This window comes from Diplotaxodon limnothrissa, linkage group LG16, assembly GCF_057381915.1.
Source record: "Diplotaxodon limnothrissa isolate DT_005_m linkage group LG16, D_limnothrissa_male_GT1.1, whole genome shotgun sequence".
Lineage (NCBI taxonomy): Eukaryota > Metazoa > Chordata > Actinopteri > Cichliformes > Cichlidae > Diplotaxodon > Diplotaxodon limnothrissa.
This window is the reverse complement of record NC_140611.1, coordinates 14,286,135-14,302,860: the sequence shown is the minus strand read 5'-3', so window position 1 is coordinate 14,302,860 and position 16,726 is coordinate 14,286,135. Positions and strand designations below refer to the sequence as shown.

Sequence of the window (16,726 nt, the reverse complement as noted above, 5' to 3'; positions counted from 1 at the left end):
GGGAAATCTGAATAAAATGAGGAAGGACAATTGGAGGGCTGCGTCAATTAAGACTTTTTAATGGGGTTTAAAAAAAAATTAGGCTAGTGGACATTACACATCAAACATGGACGGAAAGTTACATACTAATTGCTTCAATGTATCTACAACTTTTATAAGTATGTCAATATACTACGTCTAATACTTATGCTACTACTAGCAATATAACTACTGAGCGATTGGAAACTGGTCTGAGAACAGCTGGAATGACACGGAACTCTGAATTAAGTCACATCCGCTTTCAGTCTCGAACAACCGCCACCAAAATGGCGAAGATCGCCAAAACGCACGAAGGTAAATTACTGCTAAAACCTCCATAAATATGTTCTGTTTTACCATGTATTTTACTTTATGGTGTCAGTAAATATTGCGGTGAATTTTCTGGTATTTCTGTTGACGGTAATGCTCCTGTTTATTTGCGAAAAAGGCGATAAGCACCAGGCCTTATACGACGCAACGCGGAGCTTTAGATAATGGCGCTGGTGGTTAGTGCTTAGCTTTCTTGTTAGCTGGAGTGGACTATTTTTCTCAGCTTATTGCACAGTTGCATGCAATAGTAGGCGCCATTTGGGCTTTTTGTCTTGGTCAGATACGCCTTTAAGCTAGTATTACTTGTTGTTGTTACTGTGTAATCCAAGGGATGGTAATTCTTTAACGTCTCAGTGATTCTCGTGGCTAACCGAGTTAGCATTAGCAACCTCTAACAAGCGTTTACCATGCCTACAGCAATTGGTGTTCGGCAGCAGACCCTGATATTAGCTTCAAAGTCGGTGTTCTGTAGCAAGTATTGGTAATTTCTGTAAGTATTTCTGTAAAATATTCTAATGCACATTTTGGACATGACTTGACTGAGAGTTACATGACCCAGTTTTTGTTTGTGAAAGCAGAAATTATGTCAGTAACGTTTATTTTTAAAGCGCTGTTCACAGGCGTGCATTCATAAAGCCCTGTACTGCAAAATAGAATAAAATAAATGCATAAGATTAAAGCAACCTCACAGTAAAGTAAATAAACAGAGTGAGCCAAACTTAATTGTAGTGCGGGACTGTTCCAATGTCTTGGAACAGATCATGGTTACATCAAAAACTACAGTCATATACGGTGATATTAACAGGCAGAGTGTAAGGAAGTATTTGAGCTTGATTTAAGGTGTGAAAGTGCAAATAAAGGCCCGTTTGCTAGTCTTTGCCAATCAGTCCAATTCTCTGTGTGGGGTTAAAGCATTTTTTAACGACTAAATCTCTTTGAGAGCATCGTTTGCAAGTACAATACCCCATCTGTTTTTTCTCTTTGCTAAGAAACACTGGAGATCCTTCTAATTAAATGTACAAAAATTCCACGATGAAGAGCTAAAGGCTTTTTTTTTCTTTTTTCCTTTTATGAAGCATTCCTTTGTTTCCCTGTGCCAAGGGATGAACTAAATTAAAAAATATATATATGGGCATGTTATCAAATTTTACAGTACGCTCTATCACACTGGTTTTACATCCTTATCCAGCACAAACTGAAGTCATGCCTCAGATAAATTTCAGTAAATATAATATTTATAGATTCCATTCACCACTGCTGATATCGGGGTGTATGTCAGTCATCCATGCTTACCTATACAGGTAGTTTTTCACCATGTTTCCTTGTGCCCCTACAGATATCGAGGCCCAGATCCTGGAGATCCAGGGGATGAAGGCCTCCCTGCTGGAGGATGGAGAGCAGGGAGTGGGCCTGATCTCCACTGGCGTTTTTGACCCAGAGATCTATGAAGGCAGCGACAGTCGCTTTGCAGGATACGTTACTTCCATTGCTGCCAATGAGCAAGAGGAGGCAAGTATTTGGTTTTTTGTTTTTTTTTTTCCTTTTCCAAATCAAACAAAGTAGCTTCTTCCAAGAATGCTGTTTTGTGAGCCACAGGTTGTCCTTTGTCAGTTTTGTAAGGAGCTTGACTGCTCCCCTCTGCTTGCTTTGGGGATTTGAGGAGAACCTTGCCAGTTTGGCAAAATTTGAATAGACTCATTTATTCTCTTTCTTACCTCAGGACGATGAAGATGATACGTCAACAAGCTTGTTGGGACAAAAGAAGCCAGGGTACCACGCGCCAGTGGCAATACTTAATGCCATTCCACAGTCAGATGAACAGGTATGTTCATTCACTGTTTGGGCTAAATTCCAGTTAAAACGGGATCTAATTTTTTTAAATGAAAAAACAGGCTTGTACAAAATCCTATTTTACTAATCATCGCATGTTTTGTGCTTAATCTTTGCAGTACGACCCATTTGCAGAGCATCGTCCACAGAAGATTGCAGAGCGGGAGGATGAATACAAGGCTCGGCGCAGACAGATGATCATCTCTCCTGAGCGTCTCGACCCCTTTGCAGATGGTAAATTTTGTTCTTTTGTGACCTTTTTACATCTTCCCAAGTTCCTTGCCTCCTCCCCCTTTTTTCTTTTTCTTTTTTTTCTGTTTTTTGCACCAATAGTTTTTACTGTTCAACCCTTCGACCACAATGCAATAGCTTGCCTCCCAGACTCAATGCCTTCCCTGTGGTCAATCCTTTCCTCATGTACATTTTGTGTCGCTGTTTTTCTCCCACTATAAATTTCCAACTGTTTCCAACAAATGTCAGTGTGGGCTCACAATTCATTTCCATAATTGCAGTTTGGGACAGTGTTGTTGGGATTTTAATTTGGTGCATGCATTAAAGGTATTATAGGGTTACCATGCTTTTCAGGGGGAGAGGTGGTTAGGTGTTTATTGCCTAACAAACATGGGTTGCAGATGGGTTGTGTGTGGGTCGAAGGGTTAACAACCCAATGTGATTTATGATGGGAAAGTGCAGTGTCCGCTTGTCACAGAAGTTGAGGATGAAGGTTAGCTCATTTAGCTGCCCACGTCCTGTGCTTTACCACACTGGGCACAGCTTTATAGGTGAATATAAAATATATAAGGGGAATATCATTAATATGCTCTGGTGGTAGTTGAACCAGAAGCATAATTTTATTTTCTTTAAGAGTTAACAGAGAAACTTGAGAGACTTGTCAAACTGCAAATTGTCTTGGGCCTCAGCGTAAAGCGCTGCCTAACAAGTAGGGCTGTCCCGAATATCATATTTTTGAGCTACAGCAATTCAGAGTTGATCAAACTTTGTGTTTTTCAGATTTTATGAGTGTTAAACATAATCGGTCAGAAATTTGAGTGAAGCGTAGTACAGCAAGAACGTTCATATTCATCCTCCTAAGACACAAACTCTTCCATGGCATGCATTTTTAATTTCTCTTTGCTGTTTGGGCTGATTGGGACCTGACGAATGTAAAAACAAAGAATTACATGGATTTTTTATTTATTTATTTATTTTTACCTGATTTTTGTTTCTGAAAAAAATTAGATCCATATATGAGCACATTGGCTTTAAATTTTGATAGAACAGTGGCAGTATAATGTCCTCGTAAGTGGATATCAGGCCCTTGTAGAGCAAAATTTAGTATTTTGGTCTAGACAACCCAAAATGTGATGTCCACATATGTGGACGCCAGGAGGCTAAAAATGTTAAATGGTATGAATTTGAAATGGTTAAGTAAGCTAAGCAAGATCATCACTGCTGTGAGTGAGAGGGATGTCGGGTAGATGAGCTGAGATGGTACAGTTCTCCCCACATAATAAACATCCAGTGATTGTCTTGAGGAAGGAAGCATGGAGAATCGGCTTATTGTACCCTTCTGCTGCAAAAGACTCATGGGGTATTGTTGTCACCCTACAGGGTGGGTGGGCGGGCAGCGTGGGAACCACGAAGTTTCTGATTGCAATAACCTGAGAATGCAAACATGGGATTTGTACATTTATACCAAAGGTGCATCTACTAGGTGGATGAGAGGTAGCACTGGAAGCTGCCAGTATTTTTATTACTGTGGCAAAGTCAGACAAAATCACCACACGCATGTAAGGATAATGGCTGTGCTGGGATTGTGGTAGTATGTAAAAGGGTCATTGTAATTAAGTCAGAAGTTTAGGCTCCGTGGGTGCAGCTACCACAGGACAGCAAGGTGCTTTGCCATAGAGCAGTACTGTCCATTGACTTTCTGCATGTTGTGGCAGTTGCTTATTTATAACAGTGAGGTGAGATGATCATTGTTGCAGTGTAGATTATTGTCACATTCTTATAAATCCATGTTGGTAAACTGAATACACACACAGTTCATACATTTCCAAATAGTGGAATATTCGGGTACAGCCCTAATGACAAGTTATTCTTTCCAATGTGGCCAGCTTTCCTACACATTTTTCTCATCTTTTAGGCTGAGCCTGTGTAGCTTATCATGACGACTAGTGCTCGGACTGAAAACCAGAAACTGTAGCTGTGAGCCAGCTATCTTACCTCTTTCCATATTTATTGCATCTTCACTTCCCCTGACACTGTGAGCTTAAATGGCCTGAATGTCTCAGGTTTGGTCTAGGTATATTCAACCTGCATGTAGAGAGGGCTCTTTGTACAAAGTTGTTGTTTCAGTAGAGTTTTATTTTACAACTCTCTCTGTAAAATAGAAATATGTTATCAAGAAAATTGTGTACCAAAATACCACAGGCCCATACTAACTGTCCTTAATTTCTCTCCTACAGCAGTACTGCTTTGCCAGTCCTGTACTGCACTCTGTTAAGGGTGCAGCAACTCATCCTGTGTAGGTTATGGGGAACACTGAGAACGGTGCACTTGTCAGTTTGGTCAGGGTCCATTGGCTGCTTGTTTTGGTGGGAGGCTGTGAGGGGAATCAGATGCAACCCAGCTACAACAAACCTCAGTTCTCCCAGCAGCCTCTTTTGAATTTGGCTTATCGGATTCCAACAAGTTGACATAAAATATTCCCGTAATGGAAGCAGACTGCCCAAATATTTGATTACATAAATTTATCTCTGTCCCAAAAAGGAAGTCAAGATCTTGATGTATGATGTTTAAATAATGAGTCCATGTGACTCTGGTATTATCAATATTTTTTTTCTAGTTTTGAATGCAAACACTCACATTTGATTTTATTGTGCTAATGTCCTTCTTAGGCATAGCCTCAAAGTCTTGACTTCATATTTATCTGCTACTGTAAATACCTGGGAAACTGGACCAAAATATCATGGGATTTTTTTCTAGATTGTGCTAATACCCCAAGAAGATGCTTTATTTTTTTTTTGCCTTAAATCAATGCATCACAATGGTATACTGTTGTGTGTGAGTTCAAACCCTTTTCCAAAGTGTTACTAATGGTAAAGAGAAATTTTCTAGGCTTCTTTTCTGCCGGTTGAAGTCTGACTGCAGATGGACCCTTGGCACTGAAAGTGTACGTATTCTGAAGAGCACAGCCCAGGACCCCTGCATCAGTGATGGCTATACTTCTTAATCCACTTAAAGAAAACACCACAACCTCAGCTCTTCTTTCTATGTATCTTCTTGTTTTTCATTAGAATGCTATGACTGTATGTAAGAAAGCCAAATGTACATTTGTATGTAATTTATTAGGACTGTCAGTCAGCTGTTTATCAGAGCAGGAACATAAGTTAAACTGTTGGTAACAAGAGTCAGGGCTAGCTGGCTGTGTTTGTGCTTGCTGTGTTTGGAATAACTCGGGGTTGTGGAGCGTACGCTGATGAGTATCCTATGTTCTTGTTCATGCTCTTTCGCGCAGGGGGCAAAACACCGGATCCCAAGCTGCAGGTTAGGTCGTATGTGGACGTCATGTTGGAGCAGAACCTGTCCAAAGAGGAGGTAAGATGCTGTTTATCTACACATTATTATCATCAGATATCAGAAACGGTCAGATGACAGTCCTTTAAGTCTAATTTAAACCTAAATGAGAAACTGCAAACCAAAACTGAACCTGGAAAAATAAACACTCCTTGTAAATCCTTCTTTCCTGCTTGATGTGTTTATATGGTTGGCAAACCAACACAGTGTCTGTAGAAATATCAGATCACTGCCACAAAGATGATCTGGTATAGTGAAGACTCATCTCCACTGTTGTAAACTGCACTTGCAGTGGTCCCTTTTCTTCTCTTGAAGCGCTTCTTCCATTAATACCTACTCTGATCTGATCGGCTCGACTCGTTTTTCAGTATAATCGAGTACCGCATAATGTGTGTGGGGTTGTTATAGCAACGTGACTGTACGTCCCATGATGTTATTTGTATGCGAAATGAACACCACAACAAAAGTGAACGTCAAGACGACGGCATACCTGCTGCTCGGTCTGTGGCTTTCCATCAGACTCATCATCAGGGACCGCGGTGTTGTTTCTGTGCAGCCGATTCCCTCGTTCCTGGATTTCAAAAATGGCAGGAGACACTCATGACTCATCGAGTGATGCCACTGCAGTGTGACGGCGCCACATTTTAGTACCCGCTCCGATCACTTGGACACCCTGCCAAGCAGGTACTAAAAAATGGTACAGGCACTAAGGTTTAATTGAAAACTGTGGCAAACTGTGACGAGTCGATCCGAGTAGGAACTAATGGAAAAGGGGCTATAACTGCAACCTGCAACAGATGGAGGACTTCATTTACTGCTACCCTCAAACTCAGTACGGCTGCAGAACAAGGACTACTGTTACCAGCTGAAGTTCAGTGAATCCAAAGTTAATCCACAGAATGTGAGACTCCCTGTTGGAGAAGGTGCTTATGTCGCCAAGTTATTAGTCATAAAGTAATTGACAAAAAAATATTTTCAGCTGAGAAAAATTTAAATTAAATTATTTCATCATTAATTTTAACAAAGTGTGTGCCATTCATATCCACACACATGTGCACATGCAAACAACACCGCAGCACAAATCAAATTAAGCTTTTTGAGACTTGCTGTCATCTGTATGAAATGATCCATAGGTGTTCAGTAGAGTTGAGCTCTTGGGTGTGAGGCTGTAACAGGATTCATAGAAATTTCATCATTTTCAAATGAGTTCTTTAAGCCTTTATGCCCTTGGCTGAACTGTCGACCCGTCTCTGTTTAGATAAAATGAACAGACACAGTCACCAGATATCTTTATAGTCTTTCATATCCATGAACTCTGTATTTATCCTGACATTTGTGCATCTGTTCATGTAGAGAGAGATTCGTCAGCAGCTGGCAGAGAAGGCCAAATCAGGGGACCTGAAAGCTGTTAATGGGTCTGCTGCTGCCCAAGCTGTCCCTAAACGTAAGCGTCGCTGGGACCAGACAGCTGACCAAACCCCCTCCAATGCTACACCCAAAAAGATGTCCAGCTGGGACCAAGCTGATGCCAGTGCTGAAGTAAGCTTAAAGAATATCACCCAGTAATAAAACATAAATCTGTCTTGCATATCAGTTTTCTCACTGATGTTTCTGGTCCCTTGCAGACTCCTGGACATACCCCTGCACACACACCTTCAAACAGCCGATGGGATGAAACCCCCGGCCGCCCTAAAGGCAGTGAAACCCCAGGGGCCACTCCCAGTTCCCGAATGTGGGACCCGACTCCTAGCCACACGCCTGCCGGTGCTGCCACACCAGGGAGAGACACGCCTGGCCATGCCACACCTGGTCACGGGGGAGCCACAGGAAGCGTTCGCAAAAATCGCTGGGACGAGACTCCAAAGACTGAGAGGGAGACCCCAGGACATGGGAGCGGCTGGGCTGAGACCCCAAGAACAGATAGAGGAGAAGAGTCAGTGGGCGAAACTCCGACTCCAGGAGCCAGTAAGAGGAAGTCTCGGTGGGATGAAACCCCTGCCAGTCAGATGGGCTCCTCAACACCACTTTTTACCCCAGGAAAAACTCCCATAGGCACACCAGCTATGGAATTGCAAACCCCAACTACAGGTAAACAGCCTTACTCTTTGTTTTTATTATTATTAGTCTTTCTTCTACTTGATTATAAACAATTAATCTTCTGTTTTCTTCAGCACACATGACTCCAGAGCAGCTGCAGGCATGGAGGTGGGAGAGAGAAATTGATGAGAGGAACCGACCTCTAACAGACGAGGAGCTGGATGCCATGTTCCCAGAGGGCTACAAGGTCCACGTCTATTTGATGCATTTCATTTTCCAGCAACAAGCATTAGTGAAGGTCATTTATTAGACTGCAGTGCTGACAGGTGTTTTTCTTCACAGGTGTTGCCGCCTCCTGCAGGCTACGTGCCTATCCGTACCCCGGCCCGTAAGCTGGCAGCCACGCCCACACCTATTGGAGGCATGACGGGCTTCCATATGCAGGCAGAGGATCGCACCACAAAACAGATGAACGACCAGCCCTCAGGAAATCTCCCTTTCCTCAAACCTGATGACATCCAGTACTTTGACAAACTGCTGGTGAGCATCAGCAGGGATAAAATAATGGCACAGTCAGTGTGAGCCAGGTGTTTGTTGTGTCTGAGGTTCATGGTTTTTGTCTTGGTGCTAGGTGGAGGTGGATGAGTCCACTCTGAGCCCCGAGGAGCAGAAAGAAAGGAAGATTATGAAGCTGCTGCTGAAGATTAAAAATGGAACTCCTCCCATGAGAAAGGTTGGGTTTTAATACTTTGATTAATCATTCTTGCTTGTGGCCAAACTTGAGCTTTGGAACAGCATTAAAGTTTCCAGTTACAAGATCAACACCCAGCACCGAGGTTTTGTGGCTACAGGGTGAATATTTGCTCGCTACACAACGTTCTCTCTGAGGAGCTGCTGCTTACAGCAGAGGTCACAGTGTAGACCTTCATGCTCTGCTGTGAGCTGCACACAGAAACCACCCGGTCTCATCTTATCATGACAAGTACCAGGTTCCTCTAGAGTTTTAATCACTGTTCACAGCGGAATAAAACCCCAGCTTCAAATCTGACTTTTAAAAAGGTTTTGCTGATTTTGCCCCAAAATAAGATTTTAAAAAGCTTTTCCTGTCTGCAAGTTATAAGTCTGTCACCATCTTTGTAGAGTTCTCATACAGGTTTTGTTTCAGGTTTCTTTGAGTATGAAGTCTCTCCTGTGTTGTTTAGTAACAGATTTGCCAAATATACTTCAGAATTTGACCATTATCTGACTGGCTGACCTTCTCTTTCCTCTTAGGCTGCTCTGCGTCAGATCACAGATAAAGCTCGCGAATTCGGAGCAGGTCCCCTGTTCAACCAGATCCTGCCCCTGCTCATGTCCCCCACCCTGGAGGATCAGGAGCGCCATCTTTTGGTTAAAGTCATTGACCGCATTCTCTACAAACTGGATGACCTGGTCCGACCATATGTTCACAAGGTGGGCTCAATGTGAACGATCATCTGTGACAGCTCAGTTTAAATGTTCAGTGGTTTCTCAGTGTCTTTGACAATCTAAATGTCCTTTTTCTGCATGCAGATCCTGGTGGTTATTGAGCCGCTGCTCATCGATGAAGACTATTATGCCAGAGTGGAAGGCAGAGAGATCATCTCTAACTTGGCAAAGGTAACATGGAGCACCTTATTCTTTTTGTCTTTTTATCCCATAAACTATATGGACCGTGGTTTGTGCGAACCATTCTCGCCTGTTCAGCCAGTCCGTGGTCAGATCAGGGCTAGTCGTTCGCTAGATTAATACCAGCATGAGAGCTAGCAGACGGGACGTTTATGCCTCGTCTGTTCTCAACCTGCACCCGCTGGTTACAATCCGCCATCATTAGCTGTTTATGTTCTGTCACCATGTCTGCTCAGCATATCTCTGATCTGTAGCAGCATTTAAACTTGGCTCGAGACATGTTTGTGAGGTTAAATGATTGAAAGCTTGGTGTCTTTCCTCTGTGTGTCTCAGGCTGCTGGTTTAGCTACTATGATCTCCACGATGCGACCTGATATTGACAACATGGACGAGTATGTCAGAAACACCACCGCCCGAGCCTTTGCTGTTGTAGCCTCCGCCCTCGGGATCCCCTCTCTCCTCCCTTTCCTGAAAGCTGTGTGTAAAAGCAAGAAGTCCTGGCAAGCTCGGCACACAGGCATCAAGATTGTGCAGCAAATCGCCATCCTCATGGGCTGCGCCATTCTGCCTCACCTTCGCAGTTTGGTCGAGATTATTGAACATGGTAAGTGAACTTAAACTGTTCGTAGCGTTAAATAGTACAGAGTTCAAAGCACTGGCATCCACAGGCTTATTATGTGGATGAGTACGTTCTCAGTTTGTGAATTTGAGCAGAATGCAGGTGTACACCTTTAACTATTCTAACTAGTAAATGCGTAACTGCTAATTTGCCCAATTTTTCATTCACATGACGTGTTTTGTTTTGAGTATACGTGGTTTGCTGTTGTTGTTAAAATGCATTGGAGCTCTGACCATCGACTATTCGACTCTGCAGGGCTTGTGGATGAGCAGCAGAAGGTGAGGACCATCAGTGCCCTGGCTATAGCTGCCCTGGCTGAAGCTGCCACACCATACGGTATCGAGTCCTTTGACTCTGTGCTGAAGCCACTGTGGAAAGGCATCAGGCAACACAGAGGAAAGGTGAGCAGGAAATTTGGAAAAAGCATTCACAGCATTGAGCGCAAGATCAGCACCCAGCACTAAGCCTGCCTGTGGCTGCAGTGTGAATACTTGCTTGCTATAGAGTCTCCTCAAAGGAGCTGCTGCTGTCAGCAGAGGTCTAATGAGAGACCATTAATATGCTGCTGGAAGCGTCGGACATTACCAGTTATTGTAAAGGGAAAATATGTGAAACATGTCTGCGATTGTGTCTTATGTTATCCCCTTTGGTCACCAGGGTCTGGCTGCTTTCCTCAAAGCTATTGGTTACCTCATCCCACTGATGGATGCTGAGTATGCAAACTACTACACCAGAGAGGTGATGCTGATCCTCATCAGAGAGTTTCAGTCCCCTGACGAGGAGATGAAAAAGATTGTGCTCAAGGTAAGGAGACTGTCTGTGAGGAAGCACCTCCAAACTGTCAACTAACTTCCTGTAACTCGTTCTCACCTCTTCAGCCACATAGGTGATGAACATTGTTTGCTACATGAGCACCAGGATTGCCAGAGCAGCTGCTAGCATGTCCCCTCTGCTGTCTTTCTGCACCCATTGGTTACATTAAGGTATCTTTCTGGATGTCACAAGAAACTCATCAGTTTCCCTTCTGTCTTGCCTCATAGGTAGTGAAGCAGTGCTGTGGCACAGATGGTGTCGAGGCCAACTACATCAAGACTGAAATCCTGCCCCCCTTCTTCAAGCATTTCTGGCAGCACAGGATGGCTCTGGACAGACGCAACTACAGACAGGTTCGCGAAACATATTCTTTAGCTTAAAATATATTTGAAAATCTAATATTGTCAAAATAGCTTAGAAAAGGAAATGTGTGGTTGGCTCTTTTTCCTAAAACTGCTGATCTTAGCCCGTTTGTGGGTTTTTTGTGTTTTTGATGTATGAGATTAGGGCTGCCACAAACTATCATTTTGATAGTCGCCTAGTCACTGATTATTTTTGCGTTTAGTCGACTAATCAGATCATGTCCATTGGACGTAAAACGTACAGCTTATTGCACCAGCATGCATCTGCTCTTATATAACTATCATTAGCTTACAGCTAGAAGTGTTTAAGGTATGTGCTAACTAAAAATAAAGACAAGATGATAGTTTATTAAAATTTTAATGAAATTTGCAGATTGTTTCGGTGGAGTTTAATAAACTCAGCCGTCTGCTCCTTGCTATCTAAAATATAACAGGACCGGAGTATATTGAGCATCTCACACTTCTGATAATCAGTTGTCTGCTTGATGTTTATTCAGCTGTGTAAAAACTATAACTTTAATCTCAGCCAAACCGATTTACTCAGAAACAAATAAAATACTGAAAAAAGCCAAACAATAACATTTTTAAGTTATCTAAGTCAGCGGTCTCAGACCTTTTTTGCGCCACGGACCGGTTTGTGCCCGACAATATTTTCACGGACCGGCCTTTAAGGTGTCGCGGATAAATACAACAAAATAAAACTAGTACCGGTACCGAAAAAAAGATTTATTCATAACACACGTGAAAAGACCCAGGAAAACAGAGTTAACGGTACAAACGATAACAAAATAACTCTGAAAACCGATTTAAAAACCCTGAAAACCATACATTTCACACCTGAGCTTCAACTCTCGCGGCCTGGTACCAAACGACTCACGGATCTGTACCGGTCCGAGGCCCGGGGGTTGGGACCGCTGATCTAAGTGACTTATGTATCATGTTAACCTGAGTAGGGAAAGACGGCGTTGGGTTTGAAAACGATTTGCTGGGAGTCCGGTGTTCTCACAGGCTCTAGTGAGCCTTGCCCCCAGCTGGTGGGTAACAGATGTCTCCGAAAACGTCAGAGCACTTTTGAAAATATGTGGTGTCTTGATAAACCGAGCAGATATTTGAGGTTTACACAGCTACATTCCCGCCTGAAAATATGTTAAACGTTTATTTTGTGCCCAGAAAGAATAATAAGAGTTATATTAAAACTAACTAGCTGTCGCCATTGTTGGAAACTGAGCAGGTATACACCCGACCCGTCCTTCAAATCTGGGGAAATGAAGGGCGCATTTGTCGGAGTCTTCGAATTTGGGCGGTCTTCGTCGTGTCGCTGTAACGTAATCGGCCTACAAATGCGGGTACTGGAGGATGCGGTTCCTGAATTTGGACACAGCTACGATACCGGGCACAGCTTCTTCTTCGGGGTTTCCTGTATTTGCTTCAATCGACTCTGTCGTCTGCCTGTCATGTGACTCTACTAGTGGAAAATAATGGTGTGCACAAAATAGACCAACAGATCTGATCACACAACTCAAATAGACATTTAGGTTATAATCTAGTCGGCAGTTAAACACACCGTGTCCTTAGAGTTGTCTGAAGCTTTGCACACTCGTCTCAAGTTATTATCTCTTTGTCCAGCTGGTGGACACCACAGTGGAGTTGGCTAACAAAGTGGGAGCAGCAGAGATCATCTCACGTATCGTTGATGACCTGAAAGACGAGGCAGAACAGTACAGGAAGATGGTGATGGAGACCATTGAAAAAATCATGGGCAACTTGGGCGCAGCTGACATCGACCACAAGCTGGAGGAGCAGCTGATCGACGGTATTCTGTATGCCTTTCAGGAGCAGACGACAGAGGTGAGAGGGAGTTATAGAGAAGTGGGGGTTTTTTCACAATATTTTGTTTCTTGTTTTGTTTCATACTCCATGCTCTTTGGTCTGCAGGATTCTGTCATGCTGAATGGTTTCGGTACAGTGGTGAATGCTCTTGGGAAGCGCGTGAAACCCTACCTGCCACAGATCTGTGGTACGGTACTGTGGCGTCTCAACAACAAGTCGGCCAAGGTCCGTCAGCAAGCTGCTGACCTGATCTCCCGCACGGCCGTGGTCATGAAGACGTGCCAGGAGGTACATTCAACCTATACAGCATCTGAGACAAATATGTAACAGAGTCCACACACTGACCTCTTCTGCTTGTCCCTGTCCCTGCAGGAGAAGCTGATGGGTCATTTGGGAGTCGTGCTGTACGAGTATCTGGGAGAGGAGTACCCTGAGGTGCTGGGCAGCATCCTTGGAGCGCTGAAGGCCATTGTGAACGTCATTGGTATGTAACCTTCACCGATCACAGGTGTATTTTATTGATAGGATGTAAATAAACGTCTTCACATTTGGTTTCATCTTGGTTCCTGAACTTCGCAGTTGTTAGTTTTGACTGCTTCCGTCTTCCTTTTGGAGCCAAAAGTGATCATGGTTACACAAGAGGGTGGAGTGCTAAGCTATCAGCTAACACTAGCAAGCAGCATTCATAAAGTGGACAGCTGTCTCACACAGATGCACATACCTGCTAATTTGTATTAGAACACTCACCACAACTGAAACAGAGCTGAAGGCCTAGCAAGCAGTTACAGCCGCGACCCTCCTAATTCTTGTATCTCGGTGGATGAGTTATAAAAAAATAATTTGTAGAGCCCCTAGGCTCTGTACTAGGCTTTGGTACAGAGTTTGACTGTCATTGAAGCTCGATAGCAATCAGTGCACCTTTGAGAGTTTGATAATAAAAATGTAGCAACAGCTACAGTAACATCTTCCCACCTCTTGTTCTGTTCTAAGTAACAAAGTTTACCTGCACCTCAGTCCCATCTCAGGGTGTGGAAAAGGACCCGTGCTGATATCTGACCTCATTTTTAGGCATGCACAAGATGACCCCACCAATCAAAGACCTGCTTCCTCGTTTGACTCCCATCCTGAAGAACAGACATGAGAAAGTCCAGGAGAACTGCATCGACCTGGTGGGCAGGATCGCTGACAGGTCAGTGGTGACAAGCCTCAACCTCAAGGTTTGTGGATATGATTGTGTCCTTTTCTAACTTTTATGTGTATTTTTAGGGGTGCTGAGTACGTGTCTGCCAGGGAGTGGATGAGGATCTGTTTCGAGTTGCTAGAGTTGCTCAAGGCACACAAAAAGGCAATCCGCAGAGCCACCGTCAACACGTTTGGTTATATCGCCAAAGCCATCGGGTGAGTACCTTCTGTCACGTACACACCTTTTACATGTAAGGTTTCATCTTCGTTTTGTCTCGGCTGTACGCATTAAAGTGGATCTAAAATGTTTTTCTCTCTGACCTTCCTCCCTGCAGTCCTCACGATGTCTTGGCCACTCTGCTCAATAACCTTAAAGTCCAGGAGCGACAGAACAGGGTCTGCACGACCGTAGCCATCGCCATCGTTGCTGAGACCTGTTCACCCTTCACGGTGCTGCCGGCCCTAATGAACGAATACCGCGTGCCTGAGCTCAACGTGCAAAACGGTGTACTGAAGTCCCTCTCCTTCCTGTTCGAGTACATTGGAGAGATGGGCAAAGACTACATCTATGCCGTCACGCCGCTGCTGGAGGATGCTCTCATGGACAGGTATCAGCATGGTTTAATTTGACTGATTAGTTTTGATAAAAACTGTGGCAGGGGAAGTATTCATATCTTTTCAAACTCTTTACCCACACGTGAGGGTTAAAGACATCAGTGAATCCTGCACCTTATGTGTTTCTGTGTTCTGCCCCCCCCCCCCCCCCCCCCCCCCCCCCCCCCCCTGCAGAGACCTGGTCCATAGACAGACAGCCAGCGCTGTGGTTCAGCACATGTCCCTCGGTGTCTACGGTTTTGGCTGCGAGGACTCCCTCAACCACTTGTTGAACTACGTGTGGCCCAACGTATTTGAGACGTCACCTCACGTCATCCAGGCTGTGATGGGCGCTTTGGAGGGGCTGAGGGTCGCTCTCGGGCCCTGCCGCATGCTGCAGTACTGCTTACAGGTCAGGACCAGAAATTGGAATTATGAAAAAAAAAAAAAAAGATGTGTGTCAGGATTTTTGTCTGCACACTAGTGCTGTCAGCTAAAAGATTATTCATACAGAAAAGTCACACAAATTCAAACATGCACATGCTACAACCACAAGAGAGCAGACCGGGACAAGAAATGGAGTTACTCGTACAGCTGCATTTTAATATAAACACGTCTCTTAAGAGCTACACAGTAAAGTTATAGAGGGAGGATATTTGATAGAGCTCTGCTGTGGAAACATGGAGAAGTGTTCTTCTTTTACTCAGCACTATCAGGAGTCAAACATCACAAAGCTTAGCTCCATAAAGACCTTTTCATGAACCTATTCAGCTTTCATACAGCAGTAACACTTCCACATATTTCTACAAACTAACAAAATGCAAGTATTTTCCAATGTTGACAGAAGGTTCGAACCTTCTGTCAACATTGTAGATGCTGTTTACCTCGACCTCTTAATCTGAATTCACACTTTGTGTGTTATTACATGTGGCTAAATCATTTACTGGTTATACTCTACTCATCACCTGCAGTATAGAGTGTGTGAAGTGTAAAGCAATGAGAGCTGCATCTTGTATGCATGACAGAAGATTAGAGCTTCTTTAAGCCCTCAGCAGTGCTGGGATTTACAGCTGTTCCAGTGGAAATCCAGCTTTGCTCTCTGTGCTGCTTTTCACGAGTGAATATTTAATTCTTTCTTTAGAGAGAGATAAACAGAGACAAAGAGTCAGAAGCAGTTTTGACTAAGTTCTGGTCACCTGGGGGTTAAAATGGGCCTAACTTTAAAAGTTTGAATCATTGTGTTTGTATAAAGCGTAAACTCAAAAACTGTCTGGCGTTCTGCAGGGTCTGTTCCATCCAGCCAGGAAAGTGAGGGACGTCTACTGGAAGATCTACAACTCCATCTACATCGGCTCTCAGGACGCCCTGATTGCTCACTACCCACAGGTCTACAACGACGACAAAAATGTCTACGTCCGCTACGAGCTCGAATACACCTTGTAAATAAAAATTTAAAAAAATTCTCTCCCCCCCCCAAAAAAAAGAATACAAAAAAAAAATCACACACTCATACACATACATACTTTTCTCCATCATTTATTTAGCAGCTGTGTTTGTCACATTCAGCTTCTCCTGTTCACTCTGAACTGGACATGAAAAGTAATCTTGTAGAGTCTGTATGTGTGGGGTTTTTGTTGTTGTGTCCCCCCCCCCCCCCCCCCCCCCTTTCGTTTCTTTCTTCTTTTTTTTTAGTGTGCTGTAAGAAACAGCTGAAGTCAGACAAGCTATGATTTTTTTTTTTTTTAAATGCAGAGCAGTCTTTACAATGTTTTAAATCTGGGTTTGTTTCTCTTTGTGTCTTGATAATTGATAGGACTCAGTACCAGCCACACTTTTTCCATGTTTCACACCACCTCTGTTCTTATTAGATCCATGCTTTATTTAA

General features: G+C 43.5%; 1 protein-coding gene across 2 annotated transcripts; it reads left to right on the top strand.

Annotated features, from left to right (window-relative positions):
- The first annotated feature begins 283 nt into the window (after window positions 1-283).
- sf3b1 (splicing factor 3b, subunit 1) lies at window positions 284-16,726 on the top strand. 2 transcript variants are annotated; one of them, XM_085373871.1, is made up of 24 exons: window positions 284-333; window positions 1,685-1,857; window positions 2,069-2,170; window positions 2,298-2,412; window positions 5,699-5,778; window positions 7,111-7,296; window positions 7,383-7,845; window positions 7,929-8,041; window positions 8,137-8,334; window positions 8,426-8,527; window positions 9,067-9,246; window positions 9,346-9,432; window positions 9,775-10,045; window positions 10,316-10,461; window positions 10,718-10,864; window positions 11,101-11,226; window positions 12,862-13,083; window positions 13,171-13,353; window positions 13,438-13,549; window positions 14,134-14,254; window positions 14,332-14,463; window positions 14,583-14,855; window positions 15,037-15,253; window positions 16,126-16,726. In XM_085373871.1, the coding sequence occupies exons 1-24, from the start codon at window positions 306-308 to the stop codon at window positions 16,282-16,284; spliced, it is 3,936 nt and encodes a 1,311-aa protein (XP_085229997.1). In that variant the 5' UTR covers window positions 284-305; the 3' UTR covers window positions 16,285-16,726. The 2 variants fall into 2 exon arrangements, with proteins under 2 accessions (XP_085229997.1, XP_085229998.1); XM_085373872.1 differs by lacking the exons at window positions 284-333; window positions 1,685-1,857; window positions 2,069-2,170 and having other exon boundaries at window positions 2,352-5,353.